Source organism: Prunus mume, linkage group LG7, assembly GCF_029339155.1.
Source record: "Prunus mume cultivar Tortuosa linkage group LG7, ASM2933915v1, whole genome shotgun sequence".
Lineage (NCBI taxonomy): Eukaryota > Viridiplantae > Streptophyta > Magnoliopsida > Rosales > Rosaceae > Prunus > Prunus mume.
The window spans coordinates 19,222,527-19,245,766 of record NC_142704.1 but is presented as its reverse complement, the minus strand read 5'-3'; the positions used below and the strand labels follow the sequence as shown (position 1 = coordinate 19,245,766).

General features: G+C 37.3%; 2 protein-coding genes, 1 long non-coding RNA gene and 1 pseudogene across 4 annotated transcripts; 1 reads left to right on the top strand and 3 right to left on the bottom strand.

Moving 5' to 3' along the window:
- Positions 1–1,057: 1,057 nt before the first annotated feature.
- Positions 1,058–4,921, bottom strand: LOC148915670 (labd-13Z-ene-9,15,16-triol synthase, chloroplastic-like; annotated as a pseudogene).
- Positions 4,922–4,923: 2 nt separating this feature from the next.
- On the top strand, positions 4,924–7,927 carry LOC148915669 (uncharacterized). 2 transcript variants are annotated; one of them, XR_016128466.1, is made up of 2 exons: positions 4,924–5,061; positions 5,441–7,927. It is a non-coding gene; the product is annotated as an uncharacterized LOC148915669 (long non-coding RNA). The 2 variants fall into 2 exon arrangements; XR_016128465.1 differs by lacking the exon at positions 4,924–5,061 and adding an exon at positions 5,068–5,291.
- A 1,658-nt stretch (positions 7,928–9,585) lies between these two features.
- On the bottom strand, positions 9,586–12,913 carry LOC103337252 (flavonoid 3'-monooxygenase CYP75B137-like). Its single transcript, XM_008240416.3, has 2 exons — positions 11,870–12,913; positions 9,586–10,428 (listed from the first exon to the last, which is right to left on the bottom strand). Exons 1-2 carry the CDS (start codon positions 12,824–12,826, stop codon positions 9,808–9,810), a joined length of 1,578 nt encoding a protein of 525 aa, XP_008238638.2. The 5' UTR covers positions 12,827–12,913; the 3' UTR covers positions 9,586–9,807.
- Positions 12,914–14,605: 1,692 nt separating this feature from the next.
- On the bottom strand, positions 14,606–18,546 carry LOC148915668 (uncharacterized). Its single transcript, XM_089042037.1, has 3 exons — positions 18,381–18,546; positions 15,489–17,160; positions 14,606–15,034 (listed from the first exon to the last, which is right to left on the bottom strand). The coding sequence occupies exons 2-3, from the start codon at positions 17,155–17,157 to the stop codon at positions 14,691–14,693; spliced, it is 2,013 nt and encodes a 670-aa protein (XP_088898163.1). The 5' UTR covers positions 17,158–17,160; positions 18,381–18,546; the 3' UTR covers positions 14,606–14,690.
- Positions 18,547–23,240: the final 4,694 nt, after the last annotated feature.

The window sequence follows — 23,240 nt, the reverse complement described above, 5'->3', positions numbered from 1 at the left end:
AATACTACTACCACATAACATGCTGAAAACATACAGTCGGGCATGCAAGTGAAGGTGTTCTTTTCCAACCAGCAAGTGAGAATTTCTTCCAATGTTGCATTAGTGTTGTGTGTAGGTTAATTAGCATGTGTATACATGCTCTAATTTGAGTTTGTATTTGGAAATATGATGATAATTTCAATTATATGTATTTAAATATGGGAAAACTTATGTATATATTTAATGTAATATTACATTAATAATTGGTTTTTTTTATACAATATGTACTTGTTCCCAAATGCCCGTAAAACCTTTATTTTTAGTGTTGTCGTATGACGTATGTTTTCAATACATACACATATAAAACAGTAAAATAATTTTTAATAATACAAACAAAATTGACGTAATACATATTTTTCACCAAAAAAATAACTATTTAAAAATGAAACTAAAAACTAACAAATTATTTATCAGAGCGATGACCAGTATGGTCTCAAAGTTTTCAATTACTAACATGCTATTGGCGACGAATGAGTTTTCTAATGGCGACGATGGACAGTGGTTGAAATTGATAATCAACGATGATTTGTATTTTCTCGTCACCAAATATTCAAAATTAACTGCCAAATATGGGCCTACTCAGACGACGTATTAGCGACAACAATTTTCAAAATAGGCGACAAAATGAATTGGTCGTAAGACAATGTGCATGACCAAATATCAATTTTGTGGGTAAACATGTTCTACCACGCACTTTCACCGACGACCCGGGGTGACAAAGTATTTGGTCATGCATTGCCCATGACGACCAAAATAGAACCTTTGGCGACCAAAGGTGCTTGTCCCAATTGTGTTTTTTCTTGTAGTTTTACTCGAATGCATTATTGCTAGTAATTACACTACGAACTGTAAAATTTAATTGACAGAAGAAACCAAGAATGAGTGCAACAAGATCTCACTTGTGAAATGAGATGAGCCACATGACACAAAATTGATTTCAGTTTCCATACTTTCTCCATTTATTTTTCTTACAACGATATGCACACACACGTTTATGGAGACATGAACACTAACTAATCTAAGGGTAGAGCTCCAATTTAGACAACCTGGGTAGAGCTCCAACTAATGGATTCAGTTTCCTTGTCAAAAACCCCAAATGACTCTGAAAGATCAGGCTTTGCTCCATGGGGCAACCTCCACTCAAACAAATGCAAGAATGAAGCCAGCACATGGATAAGCATCCTCTCTCCCAAGGGCATCCCTATACATATTCTTCTACCGGACCCCAATGGAAGAAATTCAGACCTACTGTCCTTGTAATTAAACTTGCTTGGGTCGTTTAGGAACCTCTGGGGCCTAAATTCCAAGGGACTCTCCCACACACTTTGGTCTCTATGATTGGCCCAGATGTTTAGAGAAAAACTTGAACCTTTTGGTATTGTGTAGCCTCCAAGGGTGGTAGATTGAGTTACGCGACGTGGCACTAGCAGGGGCAGTGCAGGGTGCAATCTGAATCTCTCCTTGATGACAGCATCTAAGTAATGTAATTTGGGCAAATGAAATCTTCCACCAAGTTATTCAACCCCACAATTTCTGTTAATCCTTCTTGAACTCTTCTCATTTCTTCTTGATTCTGCATCAGCTCAGTCATCACCCATTCCATCATTGTTGTGGTGGTGTCACTTCCACCCGTGATAACGTCCTATTAAACAATTCAAAACAACTTAGTAATCAAAGAGGAGAATTCGAATTTAAAACTTCTTTCAATTTTAGTAATAAAAAGTACACAATTAGACGACAAGCTTATTAGTCACACCTAATAAACTGAATATATATGATTCATGAATTAATGTCGAAACATTTATTCTAATACCACATATTTATTGAAAGTGAATAATATGAAGAAAAAAAAAAGGTCCAATATACTCGAAATTTTGATCACATATTTGGTATTTGTATATACACAGAATTTCAACGGAGAGATTCCTATTTGAGGGACACCCTTGTAGGGCTCATCTATATTGTATTTTTATAATCTGATCCATCTAGTTTTTAGCTATTCCTTCAAAGATTATTCTTGCAAAAAATCTCTTGAATTTGATATCATTTGACCACTCAATTGATAGTTGTAGTTTTAGTGTTTCTTTGAACCATTGGAATCAACTATTTTGTTGATCACAAACAATTCCATGTTGTAATGGTTTCCAATTTTACTAATTTCTTGCAAGAATAATCTTTGAATGAATGATTCAGATTGTTGTATTGGACCCTACAATGTTTCCTCAAGTAAAAATAAAGAACCTGAAAGAATAAATGAGATATGGATCTTGTCTTTACCCACAAAAAAGAAAAAAGAAAAAACGAAATGGATATTGTAGGTACCGTGAGCAAGGCCTTGATTTCTTGCATTGTGAGTGTTGCACTATCCTTATTATGCAGCTCCAAAAGGAACTCCAACAAGTCCTTCCTTCCATGTTTTTTCTGTAGCCCCTCATTTTTGGATGGAGGCATACTCATCTGGATTTCAATGGCAGAACTGATGATCTTTTCAGTGACAGAAATAGCCTTCTGTTGTCGCCTCCTAATCCCTTGTATATCAAACCTGGCAAGCATAGGAAAAAAGTCTGAAACGTTTGGTTTAACAAGCAACCCTATGATTTCTGTCACCACCTTCCTCAACTCAACCCCAACATCAGTTGCTCCCTTCTCTTCCTGCAGCGTTCCGCTCCATACCAAGCGCTTGAGTGTGTTGATGCTGGTCAAAAATGCCACCTCCCCAAAATCAATTGGGGTGCCAACTTTTCCATAAATATGGCTGATAGACCTGTCCACCTCTTCTTTCCTCAAAGCATAGCAAGCATCAATGTTGGCATTACTGAGCGTGTGGTTCATGACTACCTTCCGCAACTTCCTCCAATCCGGTCCATATGGTGCAAACGCGATGTCGGTCCCACCGTATGATGCAATCTGTGCAGCAACGGTGGCGTCGCGATTGGAAAATATAGTTTCGTGGTCACGAAGCACTTGTTTCACAAGAGTTGGTGATGAGATCACAAAGCGTAGTTTGCTACCCAGCTTGAGTTTGTAAATAGGGCCGTAGATTTTTGCCAAGTTTGTGAAGTCGTAGTGAAGGTCGGTACCTAAAGAGGGAAGGTACCCTAGCAGGGGCAGGCCACGAGGGCCTGGTGGCAATGGAGTTGTTGGTTTCCTTGACTATTTCCAAGTCAACAGGTACTAGAAGAGAGTAAACAGTAGGGCTAAAGGGGTCACAAATTTTGCTTCATCAACATCCCACCATGGTGACCACATTAGCTTCAACATTTTAATTGGCCTTATTGTAAATGAAAGGTTACCAAAACTCATATATAGAGGGTTTTTTTTTTTTTTTTTTGGAACTCCACCAGATAAAATAATAGATAAGTGCTATATATTTTGCCAGAAAAAATGTCAACCTTGAACCCACCGAACAAAATATCCAGAAGAAAATTCAAGGAATTTGAAGCAAAAAACCAAAAGCATTTTGTAAAAATGGTTGTAGTTGAGATAAGGAATTTCTAGGAAAGATGAAAAATAATCACAAGTACTATTGAAGAAAAATGTGAACCTCCAAGCATAATTTCACCACCAGTAATCAATTAATGGGGAAAAATTATGTTGAAGGAAAATATGAACCTCCCAACGTAATTTCACCACCACTAATCAATTAATGGGGTTTTATTATTTTAGGTTCGACCCATTCAAGACACAAGTCTCTTAATTACAATCCCTTGCTACAAGGGAAAAACCCTTTGATTCCATCATAAAGAAACAGAATGTGTGTGTGTTTGGTTTTGCGGGTGCTCCTAAATCCAACCTCAGGGTGTCTACGTATCATTTGCAGGAATCAAGCCACTCGTAGTTCAAAAATTCGCAATGAATAGATGACTCATTGCAAAAATGGGGAATTTGAATGAATTTGATTGAGAGGTGTTTGAGTGAATTTAGCTGAATAAGTCAGGGATTCGATATGGAGTTGTGTTTGGGATGGTTGCATCTAGATTGAATCTCTAGATTGCCTACGTATCCTTTCAAATGGATCAAACCAACGTAGTTCGGACGTGATTTGTGTAAAGGTAGATATTTAATTTGTGGGGATTTGGTTGCGGTTGCGTCTATTAGGATGCTAGACTGCCTACGTACCCTTGATGGGATCAAACCGGCGTAGTTCCAAATTGATTTGTGTAAAGGCAGATTTTTAAGTTGTGGGGATTTGGCTGCGGTTGCGTCTATTGGGATGCTAGACTGCCTACGTACCCTTGATGGGATCAAATCAGCGTAGTTCCAAAATTTAGAAATTAATGGGTAAGTATGGCCCAATAATTTAGAGTTGGTGTCTTTGAGACGATTTGAAGATTTTCATAGATAGATGACCTATGGGAAAAATTGGAAATTAATGGGTAAGTGTGGACCCAATAATTGAGAATTTGTGTTTGAGATATTTGAATTTAATCTCATTGGAATTTTTATGGGTAGATGACCCATGGGAACAATTGTATGGTTTTGTACCATTTTTCCTTTTTGTTAATGTCCAAGAAAAATAATGAGCAATTTTAATTAACCCACTAATTTTCTAAAATTAACATTATTTGGACTTGGACCCAAATATAGCAATGAGGATGGTTGAATTAATCCATTAACCAGATGACAGGAAATCTGGGCCTATATAAATTTAATAAGTAATTATTTGGATCATCCATTAAATACTATGGACTTTTGAGAGTTAATGGGCAATTATTTTTTACAGCCCATTTTTCTATCTCGGGCCTTTGATATTTGTTGATAGTTGGCCCACGAACAAGGAGCCCAGAAGAGCTTTGGTCCAGCAAGCGATTGAAACAACCTGATAGATATCTAACTCTTTGTAGAGTTTGTTTCCAAGTAAAATCAGACCTTGCAATCCCATATTTATCTGGCATACTTGTGATCCGTACGAATTAAGAGCTTATTCAGTCTTTAAAAGAGCACACGAAGTCACAATCAGTACAAAGCCTTTACAAACAAAAAGAGAGAACCAGAAGAAAAACTGCCGCAACATATCAAGAGGTTTCAGATTTTTTTGTCTTTTTCCACTTTTTTTCTCTGCAACAACAAGTTTCTTATGTCCTTTTTTCATCTTTTCTTCCAATCTCTAACAAAGTGGCGTCAGTCACCTTCTTCCTTTTTCTTTTTCTTTTTCTTTTGACTTTTCTTCTTCTCTACCCAGCCCATACAAAATAAAAAAAATAAATGTGCTGTCTTCAACCTTTTTCCTTTCGATGGCTATCTCTCCTCCGGTAAAAGAAAAACAAGGCTGCTTCATTTATTTTTTTTTTTAGAAACACAAAATGGAGTATAGACACTTTTCTTGCAGATCTCTATTTTTTTTCTGTCTATTCTTTTCTTCATGACTAACTTCCTTTTCATCTTCTGTTTTTTTATGTAGTTTACTCAGAGAAAAGTTTCTCATACAGAGATGGAGAAGAGTGGCCAGAGAGTCCAAGAGGTAGTTCACACCCTTTTTTTTTTGTGCATTCTGGAATTAACCCTTAGAACACCATTTTTGTTTCAGAGGATTTCCCTTTGCTCGGCAGAGCTTTGTTGGACTGGAATCCTCTCATGGATTTGAGGGTTGCCACCCAATATGGATTCATTATCCAAGAAGATGATTTGAGGGTTGTCACCCATTATGGATTAATCATCCAAGAGTTTGATTTGAGGGTTGCCACCCAATAAGAACTAATTGAAAGACTCAGTATACCTGTGAAAAGTATTCTCTTGTGTCTGTGCTCTTGTAATTTTTTTTTTTCTGTAGTTGTTTCTTTTCTCCTTTTTTTTTTTCTTCTTCTTTTTCTTTTTGCTGTCCTTTTTATAAACCAAGGGCCTTCTTAGTATATGAAAACTGAATAATCAGCCCCCCAAAAATAGGAGCCACTAACCTCTTTTAAGAGTTTTCATTGGTTTAGACCCCCACTTCTCTACCCTCAACTTTCTGCTTGTTATATGTGGCTAATAACAAATATCAAAATCATGGGGCTTATCCAACCCACGTTTCAATTTTTTTTTTTTTTGTGATTTTTTTTATTCCAACAAGTATGAAATAGCTTTTGTCCATTTTCTAAAAATATGCTGGTTATGAAAGAAAAAGTCTTTGGTTTAGGACGGAGGAAGAGTCTTGATTCTTTTTGGACTCCAGAGACAACACAGTCTTAGGGAGGTGTATTCAATTAGGATTTTAAAAGACTATTTTGGGATAAATAAATCTTGTGGTATTCAATTAAGACTTTTAAATAATCTAAACAAGTCTTGTGGTATTCAATAAGGACTATTAGGATTTTTTAAAGAGAGTGTCCAAATATAGTGGTATTCAATCAAGACTTTAAACAAATAACAAAAAGTCTTTTGGTATTCAAAACTTGCTAATTTCGAAGGATTTTTTTTAAAGAAAGAATTTGTGTGACTTTTTAGTGGGAGGAATAAATACCAAACCCTAAAAAAAATCTCACCATAACCCGTCAGACTTTTCACGTGAGATTTTTTTCTCTCTACTAGAGAAGATGAACAGTTCTTCGTGAAGATAAACAGCTCTTCGTGAATAAGGTATTGCTTCCTTCTCGTGCTATGTCTTCTTGCGTTTATTGTATGTATCAAATATATGCCATGCTATGTTTTCTTTGCTGGTAAAAAAATTTTGTATTCGTTTTCTATAACCATGCTGGCATCTATTGATATAGTAATTCTTTTTCAATTTCCATAACCATGTTGACATCGTTTTCTATAACCATGTGACCTTATTCTGTAATGGGTACTTTGCTTTTTACATGTTTTTGAAAGGCTCTGTTGCTGTTGAGATATCTTCCATATTTTCGTATATGAATATATTCATGCTTCTTGTTGTTGCCTGGCTTTGGGTTTTCTTTCCTTTCTTCCCCTTTTTATTTTTCCAAGCTTTGCTTGTGACGTTTGTTTGGTTGGATTGAGGGTTGAGATGGGGTGTTGTTGATTTGGATGAAGTCTTTGTTGTAATAATAAAATAGCATTCAAGAATGAAATAAAATAAGCAGTTAGTTGAAGGTGACGTCATGGTATTTGAGGATCTCGCGGGCTAAGGAAGGGGAGGTGACGATGACAACGAGGGTGTTGCCGAGGCGGAGCTTGAAGATTGGGCCGTGGGATTGGGCCAGCCCCGCGAAGAAGGAGTGGAGTTCCGAGTCAAGAGATAACAGGTTCCTGACCAATGGCAGTCCTATCGGACCAGGCGGCAGCGGCGATGTTGCATTCTTGGACTTTTTATAAAGCCATGTGTACCAAAAGGAGACGGCGACATCGGAGACGGCAAAGGCCAGCCATGTTTGGTCAATATTTCGTGTAAAGGGCTTGAAACTGCCATGAGAAGAAGGTGCTGTAATAAGAATCAGATGCCATGGTGTGCGTTTTGTGATCAGCAATGGGATTTGAGTTGAGGGAATGGGAGAAGTTTGATCGGGTTTGAGTGGAAAGTTGACAGGTAGGTAGGTAGTGACAACGAGCGACCAATAAGTTATCTGACAAAAATTGATAAGATCAAATATAAGAGGTCTTGTTGTAAAGTCTTGAGTGGAGCCCACACATTTGGAAATAATGAAGAACATCCTGATGAAAGTGCTGTGGAAGTGGAATCCTGGAAGACATGATTGCACATCCACTGGAAGCCAAGAGACTATCAGCACAAATATCTCCTAAATACCAGCTGAGTTCTTCTAATCAACACCAGAACAAACCACCTTGCAAAAACTCAAGCAGAGGCTTGGTGGGATTTTCTTTTGTTTTCCCAGATAACCCACTTCACAAATTCAAGAACCATACTTGGTTCACAAAACTTCTCATGGGTCTTCAGTTCTTCTCCACATCCAGTGGACCCTGAGCATAATTCAAGCTTCTCATACTACCACTACTACTTCGTTTTCTTCTTGTACTAATTCAAATTTCTCATAGACGGCGTCAAACTGTTGACGAGAAAAATGATTCGTGACTTTCCCACAACTTAGTGATGTTTATTCCTTCGGTATGCTATGGGTCTTGGTAGGGCGTTTAATCTGCAAGATAACAAGCGCTCGATAAGACTAGAACGCCGATCTGACCGTAAAAGGCTCGATCTTAAGTAAGTGCTGATTTAGTAAGATTGAATTACAGATCAATAGGCGGTATCAAGTAAGTTCGATTAATTACCTCCTAGTTGAGATAGTTGTCCTCTGTTATAGGCCTTGGGAGGTGTGCAAATTGTCTAGAATTTCATGTGGGACTGTGGACTCCAATTGTGGGACTGCCACGTGCCCCTTGCAGTGGAGTTGCCCTAATCACGCGATCGGTAAGGACGAACTATAGCTAGGTGCCGAAGGCTTCCATAGCTATAAATTGATCCACGTGTCCGATGCTTATTGGCTGTTCATTTGGGTATAAACAAAACTGAATTAACAAGAAAGCCTCAACCTTTTCATCAGCTTCAGAGCAAATGCACCAACTTGCTCTGCTTCATAAAGATTCAACCAGACAAAATTGAAGCCAACCCATTTGAGGAAACAAACACCCACTACTTCACCGTCAGCTGCAACTCCCACTAAGCACAAGTCTCCGGCATCTGCTCCCACTCCAGATTTGGACAGCCCACCTGCGCCTCCGGCTGAGGGGAAGAAGAAGCCCATCAAATCAAAGAAGAATCCATACTCAATCGAAGAAGAAGCCCCTACAACCTTGAAGAATAGTTCAAAATCTAAGATTTGAGAGCAAGAGAAAAACAGAGAAGTGATAACTCTGTAAACATATAAATTATAAAATAAACGATAAAGCAAACCTTACCTTCAATGAATTTACCAACTACCAAACCATGCAACAAAAGATCCAAATCCCAGCTTCCCCACTCCGTCATGTCCAGCCAAAAAAAATCAAACCCCCAGCTTCCCACCAAAATAAAATCCAATCTTACAATCCCACTCACATACATAAAGCAAAGGACCATGAACTCAAACCTCTCTTGATATGGGTTTGGATTGAGTATTTGGTTTTAAAATTCTTGATCTGAGTTTTTTTTCCCCGGTGTTTTGAGGCGATGGAGAAGAGAATGGGGGGAGAGAGAGAGAGATGGGGCGGGTACGGTGATGGGTTTGTTTGTTTTTAATTTTAATTTTGTATATATATTTTTATATTTTTATATTTTATTAATATAACAATTTTTATTTTATTAATATAAAAATATTTTTAGATTAAATTTTTTGATAAAAAAAGTGTAAATTAAAAAAAGAAAACAATTTATGTTTTTTTTTTTTTAAGTAGAAAAAGAATGAAGAAAAAAAATAAACAATTTCATCTTCATGTTCTTTTTGGTCATTATACACACTAAAAGCACTTCTGATAAAAATTTACAAACACTTTGACTACTTACAGCAGTTTTGAATACAGTTTAAAATGCTAACTATTTTTTTTCACAGTTGATTATTATCACAGCACAGCAGAAGCAATTTTTCTTAAAAGCACAGTAGTGCCAAACTAATCCTAAAGCATCTTTTGATGAGAACAGCAAACCCACGGAAAGAAAATAAAAAAAGCAAAGCTCTCTAGAAAATAAACGGAATTCGAACTTGAGAGCTTTGTCACCACCAACTTGATATCTAGATATAATTCAGACAGCAAAAAATATCTAGATTAATAAGTCTTCGTAATGGGGCCTCAACTCCCAAATAATGCAACATAAATTCATCCCCATTTTACCATGTTCTGAAAGACACATACACACAACAATTATCCCAAGAAATATTTGTGGGTGAAAAAGAAGTTGGGCTACTCGTAGAGTGCTGGATCAGATAACCTAGGAGTTGGGACAGCAACCAAAGGCATCTTCTTTTTCAGCACAATTCCAAACTTCTCTGAAAGATCCAGCTTCTGTCCTTGAGGCATTTTCCAGTCAAAAGAGTGCACAAGTGTAGCAAGTGAATGCATCACCATCCTCTCAGCCATTGCAATCCCTGCACATATTCTTCTGCCAGATCCAAATGGGAAATAGTTGAAGTCATTTCCACTATAGTCCCATTTGCTGTTCAAGAACCTTTCTGGATCAAACTCCAATGGGTTTTCCCAAATGGAAGGGTCCCTGTGTATTGCCCACACGTTAAAGAAAATCCGGGATCCTTTCGGGATGGTGTAGCCTCCCACAGTGCAGGTTTCACTTGGGCAATGAGGGACTAACAGTGGCAGGGCTGGGTGCAAGCGCAGAGTTTCTTTCATCACAGCTTGTAAGTAGGGTAATTTGTGAATGTGAGACTCTTCTACAATGTTGTGCTTGCCAACTACAGCTTCTAGTTCTTGCTGGGCTTTCTTCATCACCTCTGGTTTGTTCATAATCTCAGCCAATGCAAACTCAACTGTGTTGGAGGAAGTGTCACTGCCACCCACCACCATATCCTGCCCACAGCCAGATTACAGAACATCATGTTAATGGACTTGGTTGGTTAACTTGAAACAAGAACAACGAAACATCCAGGTTTACACTGTCTAGCTGCATTATTTCATCAATTGGAAGCTTAAGCATTAATATTTGTTTACAACAAGTTTTAAGGTTTTAATTTTTAACTAGGGACTTCTTCTATTCACCTCCAAAATCTTCCCAACAGTCAAGTTTGAATGAAAATTTAATTACGATTGCAACCCTAAACGACCAAGCCCAACAAATTACCAAGGGCAGTCTCAAGTAAATTACTTTCTAAATCCTTCACATTATTACCTATAATGAATTTACTGGGGCGATCATTAAGGGCATCTCCGGGCATGAGTGCTAAATGTAGCTACATGCTATAATATAGCCCTCCAAAATATTAATTTTAAAAAAAATAGTGTAGGGCTAATTTTTTCATTTCTTGCCATATAAGGCTATATTTAAGGGCCTTCCATATTGTATTATTTTAAGAAGAACTATTGTATAACACTCATACATTCCATTATTATGTATTGTTAATACCCACAACGCTATCTCCTTAGACTTTTATGAAAGCCTTGCAAAGATAACATCTTCCACTCGTGTGTTAATAACCATCGGATCGCGGTTGCAAAGCTGATCCCTAAACCACGCCCACAGGTGATTCTTCCTCTTGTTGGGTATATAAGCGTGGGGTTGAAAAAAACAATTGATCAGGACTGAAATTTGATCTACAATGGCTTGGGAGGAGGGCTAAAGATCTCCACCTGAAAAAGCAAATCTAAAGGGCAGCAAATATTATTCAGTAATGTGAATAATTATTAGCTGCGTTAATAATTTGTGGATTCATGAAATAGCGAAAATTTTGGGTGAAAGTAGTGATAGAAAAAAAAAATATATGAAAATATAAAATTGTTATGTATTTATAAGGAAAGTGAATAAAATTGATGTATTTATCGGAAAATATCATAATTTTTGGTATTTTTTTAAAAAATTGAATTTTATAATTTTTTGAATTTTTTTTCAGTGACGTCAGTTGACACCAGCGCTGAAGGCGTCAGCGCCTCGGCGCCCAGGCAGTTGCCCTTGGGCTGCCCGGCTGGTGGGACCCAGCCATTGCCCGAGCTCTTTTCTGCGCGCTGGAGGGGAGTTGGGTTGCTAGGGGGGCCTTTTGCCCAAGTTTTGGGTGAGCGTTGGAGATGCTCTAAGGGATGTAGCCCTCAAAATTTGGCCGACTAGATACATTGATTGGTGGAGGTGTACAAAATATTTTGGGGGGGCCAGCCAGGGCCACCTTGTGAAAGTGTCTCTGCCCCTAATCGTGTTTATCTATTTATTTCAACAATATTAGATGTCTTAAGATTGATCTAATTTTTCTTTCAAAGATGATGAGTTAATTTCCCCGAAAAAGAAAGTTAAACGAAGTCGTACCATGAGCAAAGCTTTGAGATGGGTGATGGTGAAAGGGGTCTTGGAATCTCCTCCCTCGTCTTTCAACTTCAACAAAAACGTCAAAAAGTCCTTGCTCTCCTTCGGGCCTTGCTTGTCAATCCTCATCCGTTGATCTATTATCTTCTCAAAAATCCCATCAAACCTCCGGGCCAGCCTGCCCATCTGCTTCTCCACGCCCTGCAAATCGAACCGGGCCAAACCCGGATAAAAGTCCGAAACATTGGGCTTCCCTAGAAGCTCCGTCATCTCCGACACCACCTCCCGGAACTCCGCCCCCAGCCCCGCCCTCTCGTCGCCCTCCACGGTCCCACCCCACAGCATGTTGGTGATAACATTGAGCACGTTCAAGAACATCTGCTCGCCGACATTGACCGGCGACCCCACCCGACTGTAAAAGTACCCGACAGTTTCCCGGAGCTGCTTTCGCCGGAGTTCGTACACCGAGTCCAGAGTCGTGTTGCTGAGCATCTTGAGCACGCAGACTTTTCTCAGCATCCGCCACTCGGGCCCGTACGGGGTCCACACGATATCGTTTCCGCCGTACGTGGCGGCCCGTCCGGCGGCGGGGACGTCGCGGTTGGCGAAGGTGATGTCATGGTCTTTGAGGATCTCGCGGGCTGAGGAGGCGGAGGTGACGACGACTCCGAGGGTGTTGCCGAGGCGGAGCTTGAAGATTGGGCCGTGAGCTTGAGCCAGGCCCGCGAAGTAGGAGTGGAGTTCCGGGTCGAGAGATAGTAGGTTCCCAACCAGTGGCAGGCCCATCGGGCCGGGAGGCAGCGGCAGGGTCGTGTTCTTGGACTTTTGGTAGAGCCATGCATACCAAAAGACGACGGCGACGGCGGAGACAGCAAAGAGCAGCCATGTTTGGTTAATATTAGTGTTATTGGCTTGAGACTGCCATGAGAGCAAGGTGCTGTAGTAGGAAGGGGATGTCATGATGCGTGTGTTGTGATCAGAAATGGGACTCTGTGATTGTGTTGTGGGTATAGAATGGAAGATAATTTAAATGGTTTTTTCCTTTTTTTTTTTAATGAACGGGATTCGAACTTGAAACGTCCGTCACCAATTTGATATCTAGATTAATATTCAGACAAATTAAAAAACAGATATATAGATTAATAAGTTGAAACAAGAAAGTCATATATGCTTTCTGTGGCTGTAGAATCTTTTCTAATTGTGCCAAGTTTGGCAGTTAGCTATGTCTCATTTCATATCATCTTTAGGAGTAGATCAAATTATAAGTGTTATTAGACCATCTCCAATCATGTTAGGCTCAATTTTTTCTCAAAATACATTATTTATATATTTTAGACTCAAACTGATTTTCCTCGCTCATAATTTGAGTCAAACTTCCTATTAAATTATTAAAGAATAATATAATCCTATTTTGTTGTTGTGGTTAATTTTTTTAAAATTAATGTATTTGATATCTAGATTAATATTCAGACAAATTAAAAAACAGATATATAGATTAATAAGTTGAAACAAGAAAGTCATATATGCTTTCTGTGGCTGTAGAATCTTTTCTAATTGTGCCAAGTTTGGCATTAGCTATGTCTCATTTCATATCATCTTTAGGAGTAGATCAAATTATAAGTGTTATAAGACCATCTTGATCATGTTATTCTAATTTTCACTCTCCAAATACTATTTATATATTTTATGACTCAAACTGTTTTTCCTCCAACCTTGTGACTCATAATTTAGTCAACTTTATAAATTATTAAAGAATAATATAATCCTATTTTGTTGTTGTGGTTAATTTTTTTAAAATTAATGTATTTGATATCTAGATTAATATTCAGACAAATTAAAAAACAGATATATAGATTAATAAGTTGAAACAAGAAATCATATATGCTTTCTGTGGCTGTAGAATCTTTTCTAATTGTGCCAAGTTTGGCAGTTAGCTATGTCTCATTTCATATCATCTTTAGGAGTAGATCAAATTATAAGTGTTATTAGAATCTTCAATCATGTTGAGCTAAACTCAAATTTTCACTCTAAAATACAACTATTTATATATTTTTATGACAAATTGTTTTTCTGTTGCGGTAATTTAGTCCGCAACTTTATTAAATTATTAAAGATAATATAATCCTATTTTGTTGTTGTGGTTAATTTTTTAAAATAAATTTTGCATGTTACTTTGTGATTTATTTTTTTGAACATTTTGACATAAATTTTTTGAAATTTCACAAACATAATTTTATTAACAAATTGATGGGTATTTATAGAGTTTAGGATATGTTTTGAGGTTGCATCCAACTTATAATAATATATTTACTGATTTTGACCTTTGGATTTAAATTTTAGCTTTTCCCTTTGATCTAGCCAAAATTTAATATCAGCCGTTAATTTCTAGCCTTAGGTTTGAAAAAAAAAAATTGAAAGAAGCCCATTTTAAATGCAGCCATAGAAGTCCAATTTTTAAGTTGCCTAGGCTTTGACAAGTGGCCAGCAACTTGGGGTAGTGGGCAACAAACCGTCATTTGCTTCAACAAACCATCATTTGCTTCAAATGTGGCCTCACGTGTCTCTTGTCTTTTGCGAAATGGGCCCCACAAAAATTCTGCCTGGACTGGAATCGGAGGCGAAATTCCACCCCATTTTTCAGTCCACTCAAATTAACCCCCTCCAAATACATGGGTTGGAGAAGATTTTGGGCTAAAAATCTCAAATTTTAGGTTTGACCTCCCATAGTCGGAGATGGTCTTAGAGTGTCAATATCAACCACTGATTATAATATTATCATACAAAATTACATAATTAGACACATACATGCACACACATACATGTATCACCCAAGGGGTAAGTTGTCCAACCATGAATCATCCAAGAGTGGAGCAGGAGAATCCAACTCAGTAGGCCATTCATCAGAGCCAACATCTATTTCATCAAACGCTATGGGTTTGCATTTTCCATCCCTCTTCTGATAAATGGATTGCAACCAAAGATTGCAATGCACAAAAACCAGGTCATTGAATTTTTCCAGCTCTGCTCGGTTGCGTTTCTTGCTATGTAGGCTCTCAAAGGTGGTCCAGTTCCAACAGCACCAATGGGAGCTACAAGGTTGGCTTAGAATCCGTATTGCAAACCGCTGGAGTGTCGGGATTTCATAACCATAACCTGCCCACCAGTCACCTGTAGATGCATGACGGCATGTTACATAAAAACTCCATGTCTCAAAGAAAATGCACACATAATAAACAAGAGCTATAGTCCTAAGCTAGATGATGGGGAACACCAACAATCAGTGCCCCAAGTGCACAAAGAGCCAGTTTGAGAGGGAATAGAGATGTTTAACACTTAAAACTGGTCTGTCGGACATGTTTGACATATTCCTTTCATTCTAAAATTCTATTTCTCGTTAACACTCAAATTCTCTTCTGAACAGTGACCAATAGCAAAGCTTTCAAACAATGAAGTAACCAAATTGCAGAATATGCCACACAAACTGCTACAATGCAACCACAATCAGGTCCAGTGATTGAGAGGAAAACAGAAGATCCTATCATATGACTGGCACATCTTTCAAAAAGTTTCTGTTTCAATAGTATTATGTTTCAAATTTTCTAACAGCTGAACATTTACATACCTGGGGCATTCAGTGTCCTTCCCATGATTGCAAAATCAGTCCCAAGTGCACCTTGTGCATTGACATACATAGGATGCTCTTTAGTTATATCCATCTTATCTTCTTGTGTGGTAGCCATCTTTAACATAGTGTCTTGAAATCCATTTCTCACCTTCAAATCGATCTTAAAGTTTGGACTGTAGAATATCGAAGGATTAAGGGAGGCTGCCGCTGCATGTAAGGACGAGTGAAGCTGCATATTCCATCTCCGATCAATTATATCCCAGAGCAGCATATATTTCTCTTCGATACCCTTGTAATGAGTCTTTATTGCAACCTTTGCCCTCTCTATTCCTTCATACATGTACCCCATAGCTGGCATGTCCCCATCAACAACTCTAAGGATTTTAAGTAGCGGTTCAGAAATACTCACAGCTTCTTGTGCATACTTCCAAAATCTCTCTAAATACAACAAGGACTTAATTGCTTGAGCCTCAGGGCGTCTACTGTATACTGAAGATGACCATTCTGTATGAGAAAACATGTGCTTTAAATTGTCCTCCTGAATCACAATGGACCTCAAGGTGAGGAAATTAGTCACAAATCTAGTAATTTTTGGCCTTAGCAATTCCCTTCCACCTTTGAACTTTCTCATCATACTCAAAGTCCATGCGTGGCTATATATGAACCTTGTAATGGTCTTTGCCTCTTCCAGAACTGTGCTCACCCACTCCTGTTTACCAATATCCTCCAGCATCTTATTAATACAATAAGAAGCACAAGGAGACCAAAACAATGAATTGTACTTGGCCATAAGAAGCCTTCCCGCATAAACATAACTGGCAGAAGTATTCGTTATAACTTGGACAACATGTTCGATACCAACCTCCAAGACGACAGACTCAATCAGCTCAAACAAGTAAGTAGCATCATCTTCATGACCTGATACATCGACTGACTTCAGAAAAAGGGTCCCTTTAGTATGTAACGAGAATATTACAAGTGATTTGTTCCTATCATCAGACCAGCTATCACATAAGATAGTGCAGCCTGTTTCTTTCCATTCATCTCTATATTTCTTGTAACAATCATTTATATCACCTTTCACTTTTTCCAATAGAGTAGATCTCAGGCTTTCATAGCTCGGGGCTTTGTAGTCCAACCCACACTCTGCCACAGCATCCACCATTTCCTGATAATATATGGATTTAGCAGCACTAAAAGGGATAGAGTTGTGGAAGAAGAACACAGCAATTTTTTTATCAGCCACATCCTGCTTTTGCTTTTGAACATCATCCACTGGTAGGTGTGCAATTGGTGAAGGGCATGCGAATAACAAAGATGGACAGGTGCTTCCATTCTGTCCACTAGACCCATGGTTAGGTTGGAAGCCACCACTAGCAGAGGAGCTATTCTGTTGACCATTGGCTGCAAGTGCCTTATCCACCTTTGGTTTCTTGGGAGTTTTCTGTTTCTTGGGAGTGCTTAATATACTTAAAATGTGATCTCGCACATCGGTCGGGACTTCTGTGCAGGGGACTATATCTTTGTTTTTTATTTGAGCTAAGTGAAACTTCATCCTATATACCCCTCCACTGAACTCCCGCTGACAATAATTACACCTAACCTTCTGTTTTGTTGCATCAACAAGGATACAGTGCTCCCAACAGGCATCTCTTCCTCGAACCATTATCTTCGACATTTAAAAAAATTCAATAATTATTCGTTTTTCCATTGAAATGAAAATTAAATTTACAGAAAGTAAATTAATTGTTAAAAAAGAAATAATTTGATGTAATAAAACAAAACAACAATTAGTTTGAAATGGCTTCTTGCTTGACAATCTAAGAGATGCTAGAACATCCACTTGCCTTCCCAATACTTGCTTAACCTTGCATGGTAAAAAGCAAGCACCAAAGCATGCTAAATTAATCATAGTATGCATTTCTTACCTGGTTTCATAACTTTGCAACCCCCTCCTTCGCATTATCTAAGTTTTAATTAAATCTCAATTCCTTTATCTCCATAGAAGCAATGCACCAAAATGCAGACATTAATTGATATAAAATACATCTTCGCAACTTGTTCGTTTGTTTGTTTTTTCTGTATAAGCAAATAAAAGACGAATTTCCATGGATCACACCACTGTGCTGTACTGATACGAATGAAGTCAGTAATACAGTACAAGACCAGTTATACATGCACCCTTCTTTGTGTCACTATGATTACTTGGGGAACTTTTATTATCTCATCACCTATGAACTTATGATCCATCCGAATAAATAAACTCTGGCAATTAAATCAAGCACTACCCTGAATCTTTAGGCAGCAAATTCTTCAATTTTAGATCGAGAAAACTTTATAGAAAACATATATCCTCTTTTGGTTTTCCGAACTTTAAATCCTATGGCACAAGCTTAAATTTGAAAGTATCCCATCACAAATGAACCAACCAATCCATTGACTCAGGCTTGATAGCCTTATGAATGAGCATTGTTGCCTGCAAAGACTGACCAAAATGGTCTTTAGCTTATGAACAGATCATTTCAGTGTTCCACTCAAATTGGGAAATTGTCTTTTAGATTTTATTTTCCATACAGTTAGCTTCCTCTTTATGTTAATTTCCCAATAACCCACAAAACTATTCACCTTAACAGCACCTAACTTGTAAATCATCAGCATCATGCATGAGTAGCTTAGCAAAACAAAACACAAAAGTCTTTTTAAATAAGTATTAATAAATAGGTCAGTTACTAAATGAAAATTATATCATTATAGAGCTTCAGAAATAACTTCTACTCAACTGGGCACAAATCAAAACTGAGTTATATCATTATTAATTACTATAAATGAGCTCATGTTGTTCTTGAGGATTTGAGCTGAGAGAGAGAGAGAGAGAGAGAGAGAGAGCACCTGGTTGTATAATATGGTCTGAGAGACACAAGTCCTACTTTGTTGTTCTGGGAGCTGAGAGAAAAAATCGGAGCGGTCGGAACCTGAGAACTAGGATCGGCGATTTTGAAGGGAAAGATGAAGGAAGGAGTACCGAGGAAATGAAAAACCACGGCGATAAATTGAAATTAGTGGTCCTCGCTTCGCTTGGCCCTTAACCGAGGAAAAGGCGTGGAACTCTTCTAACACTCGCACGTGATTTTCTCGTGCCTTCATTTCATTATTGAAAAACTTTCCAAAGATTTTGCCTCTTTAATCCTTAATTAGTTTATTTATTTATTTATTTATTTATTTATTTTTAGGAATGCCAAGATTGCCTCTTTGATCTTTCTTTTTAGTGTGTAGAGCAGAGTTTAATACTTTTCGATAAATGTTATAATATAATATAATAGAAAATTAATAGAGGTTAGACATGTCTAGGCATCCCGAGAAGTGAAGATAATTTCCACCTTTGAAAATATTGAACATTTTATTTACTTACAATCGAGAATTTATAAACAATTCAAGATTTAGCACAATTGTGATGAGAATATAAGAACATAGCAAGCAAAGCAATCCAATAATGACACAAGTAATTAGTATTTGATTTACTTCGTACTGCAAAATCTTGGTTCAGTTTTAATGATCATTTTTAGTTAAAATCAAACGAAATCACACCGAATGAATAGTTCGGTTTCAATTCTAATTCTCGATTAAAACTGGATCGTGCCCACCCCTAATCTAACATATGCTTTATGATACCTAAAATAGAATTCCTTTGTTTTTTAGAAAAATGGAAAAATTCCATGTCTCGAAGCTCTAACAAAGTGAAAGAGCCAAGGTTTACTTATACTGCTTATTGCATGTACAGAGATTACATAATACATTGCTCCCCTAGCCGCAGTATTAATAAAGAAATTAGCTAAAATAGCCATTTTCACAACTTTTGTTCTAAAATAGCCACCCTTATATTACAGAGGTACTATGGGGACAACATAGAGGGAACTATGGCTACGGGGACACTGGGGGACATTGGCTAATTTGGAACAAAAGTTATGAAAATAGCTATTTTAACACAGAGCCCATATTAATATGGGTGGTATAGATTGTCTGTGGTTGTTTTTTTGTTTTTTTGTTTTTTTTTTTGGCAAGACTCTGGGTTTGGTTAAGTGTTTAGATATGGGTGATATTGGACTCTATAATTATCTTGGACTAGATAAAATTATTTGCACACCCATTTCTTTGTATATTAGACCTAGTTTGTTAGCAATAGATGCTACATACTAATTCTTTTTATTTTATTTTATCAAATGCATTTGATTCAAATTATTTTTACTATTTGATGGATGATTATGTAACATGGGCGAAACTAGGAATTTTTTAGGGGGCAGGAGACTAGCTAAAGTTATTAGCTTAAAATTTAATTATTGGTACTTACAATTTTTCAACGGGTGGCCTCCAAGATTTTTTGTGGAGTTGAAAAATATTTATTTGTTTTCATACTCAAAATACCATGAATTACTAGCTAGTTTATAAAAAAAATCGAAACTGAATCTTTCCGTTGACAACCTAAAATCTTTAGCTGATTGTTTATCAAAAAATTTATAAAAAAAATTAGCTGATTGCTGAATAATATTGCTCTAAATTCAATGGCTATTTAATCAAGTTCTTTTTTAATTTTGTGCTCAGTAGATCAAGACTTTCGATAGTCTAATTTCTTGGAACAGAAAACTAGACTTTGATCAAAGAGCTAAACTGCATGCGATTAATTATATTAACTAATTTATAGTAGTGTGCTTGATTTCTACCTCCGTTTTCTTTTCTTCTTCTTTTTTTTTTTTGGGTTTGCCGTGTCATTCTTGGGTTTTTTCAGTGTGTCCGTATCAAATATATGTCCACCCATTGAGTTAGTGCGGAGGGCCCCGGAACGTCTCATGAGACCCTCCTGAGGAGTACTTATAAATTGTAGCTGCTGAAGATACTCTGGATGAAACAACCATCAGAAAACTTGGCTAGAGGTTTATGTAATCGGGGTTTGACACCTCCTCCGCCCATACCTTCTTCTTGGAATTCAACTTCATAAATTGCATCAGTGCATTTTCCCGCAGGAAAAGACCCCACTAGAAGCACAGATCTATGTTCCTCATCCATGTGCAAGCAGGACAGATAAGAGAGATATATGGAACAAGTCAAGTTAATTGTTTCAAACACCTACATATGTAACATCATCAAGATAGCCGGACAAAAACAAAGCAGAGAGAATTTATCTAGTAGAAGAAACTGGTTATTATTTCAAGAAAAAATCTTTGAATAATTAAGGATGCATGCAACAACGATAGAAACTAAACAAAAAGAAGATTGATCGAAAATTTTGAAAAGAAAAAACAACAATTCGAATCAAGAACATCAATAATTTTACAGAGAAAAAAAAAATTACTAAGATGAAATCTACTAAGCCGTACACTGACCTTGGGTAAGGATTACTGGCACCTAGTAAGAAAAGCTCCTCCGTCATTGATTTTAGCAAATTGATCAGTTCGGTTACAGATTCCTGCAACTTCGATAGCTCCTCCTCGAGCTTATCTTGGCGTGCAAGCATCGTCAAGTCATGGTCCTGAACATCATGACCCATGATAGATAAGGCCTTTGCTATTGGAATGCTAAACTGAGACAAAAGGGAATTTAGGGTTTGATTTCTTCACTATCTATTTCCTCTCGTCTCCGCTCCGCAGAGCTTTTTTTTGGAAAAAATTTATGTGATTTTGGGTTTATCCCTCTATCTTCTCTTACTATATGATATGATGTGTTTCTTTTCTTCAGGCCTTAGACGAGGAATTTCTATTTTGGATGTTGGCAAGTGATTTGACGCATATGATTAACTTCTGTTTTCGATGCACTTTTTATATGTTTCTCATGCTACGGCAGATTCTTTTTCATGGTTTAGAATCCGATTATTTCTCTACCAATTACATTTCGAGTTATATTATTGCCCTTCATTGATATTTTTTGTTTATTCGACACTGATGAAATGGTTCAAAATCACCCAAAAAATATATCTGCTCCAACCAATTAGTTATATCTGATTCACTTTCATTTGCTTACAGCAGGTTAGACTTTCTCAATGGTTCTGTAACAAGTTAGTTCCAATCCTAGTAGTATATTGTCAACTTTGTAAATATATATATATATTTCATGTTGTTTGGAGCAATTCCACCAGTTATTGCCCATTGCCATGGAGGGCCCTAACTGATTACTATTCACGTGAATAGTGGCTGCCCTAGCTCCCTAGCAAATGTGTTTTTTTAGCCCTTGCGGCAATTACTATTCATTTTTTGTTTTTTCACAACTTTGTTTATTTAAACAATTAATTTGGATAATATTTTGGATATATAAATTGCAAGAAATATTTAAATAAACTTAAATAAGACATAGAAATTAATAAAACAAAAATTACAAATAATTTACCTCACTGGTAAGGTTTTCCCCGCTTCTATGGTTGTCCATCGCCTTGCCAAGGCATCCCTCCATTTCGCCAACTCTTTGTTAAGAATTTTCCACCTACTAGATAGTGCTTGATCTGTACAGGTTGACAATTACCCTTTCAAAAATCTGATGAACTTTTTTCTACATATAGTAATTTCATCTCATTACCCAGTTCAGGACAATGACTAATGTGGAGCCAAGACTCACACAAGCTAACATCTTCCATGACACTCCATGCCCTCCGGATTCACTAGAAGAACCATAAATTTTTATAGAAAAATTCAACTTCAAAGTGAAAAATATTGACTACAAAGTGAATAATGGTAGAATGAGAAAATGTATGAAGAGTTGGTGTTAAAAAGTGATTGGCATTTGTTGGTATTTATAGGAAAAAATCAATTTTTTGGTATTTTCAAATTTTTCGATTTTTTCATTTTTGGGCAAGTGCATTGCCGTTGGATTCTTGGAAGAATTGAATCGGGCGCCCAGAGCATGTACGTGGAAGAGAGCCGTTAGGGCGCAAGTTTTGATTTTTTCATTTTTATTCGCGAAAAATGATTTGTTGGTTGGAATAAAGGTGAGGACTGAACAGAAGAATGCATCACGTGGAATAGACCGTTAGCGGGTCATTGTAACAGTGACGTCAAATTTTTAGTTGGCGTGCATGCTGTAATTAAAAATTTAAACCTTGTGACGACGTCAAAACCAGTTTTTCTCAGGTGGGCCTCCCAGCTAGCCGACATTTTTGCTGGGGCCCACACTGCCCTGGCAGATCTATGTTGCTGAAACACCATTTTCCCAGCCTCCCAAGGCCCTCTGAAATATATAGGTATTTGTTCATTTTTATTTCTGCCCTTTTATTTTCTTTTGGTGCATGTACTCTGCTGAGTCTCATTCGGCTGAGGAAGTCTTGCTTTCCAATTGGGTTCTGCTTCTACACGTTAGTTCTATGCGGAATAGTAGCAATATAATTCTTTGCATGATGCAGTGCCCAGTATTTCAATGCTTCTTTAAATTAGGTTTTTCGCGCTTTTTAATTTTTGCATTGCTTTCTATTATGTTTTTCATTCGTTTGTATTTGTTCCCACTTTAGGTTGCATTGACATGATATAGATTTTTTAAGAAATGGTTACAACTTACAAGGCCAACCCTAAATTATGGTGAGCCAAGAAGAGATGGATGAAAAGATCAAAGAAGAAGTGGTTCCAATAGTTGTTCACAATGATATTCAAAAAGATGAGAGCCATAAGTGATTATATTATTAACAAAATTTAGAGAGGTTTTCTCTATTTTCTGGTGGATTCTAATTATTGATGGATTTCATTTTATCTTCTCGAATTTAGACATAATGACATCAGC

Bases quoted from the DNA above. Each gene is read 5' to 3' on its own strand.
- LOC103337252 (XM_008240416.3), bottom strand. From the start codon at position 12,826: ATGACATCCCCTTCCTACTACAGCACCTTGCTCTCATGGCAGTCTCAA. The intron at 10,429-11,869 runs GTACGACTTCGT...GGCTGTGGGCAG, and splicing joins ATCTCAAAGCTTTGCTCATG to GATATGGTGGTGGGTGGCAG.
- LOC148915668 (XM_089042037.1), bottom strand. From the start codon at position 17,157: ATGGTTCGAGGAAGAGATGCCTGTTGGGAGCACTGTATCCTTGTTGAT. The intron at 15,035-15,488 runs GTATGTAAATGT...ATGCATCTACAG, and splicing joins AAGGACACTGAATGCCCCAG to GTGACTGGTGGGCAGGTTAT.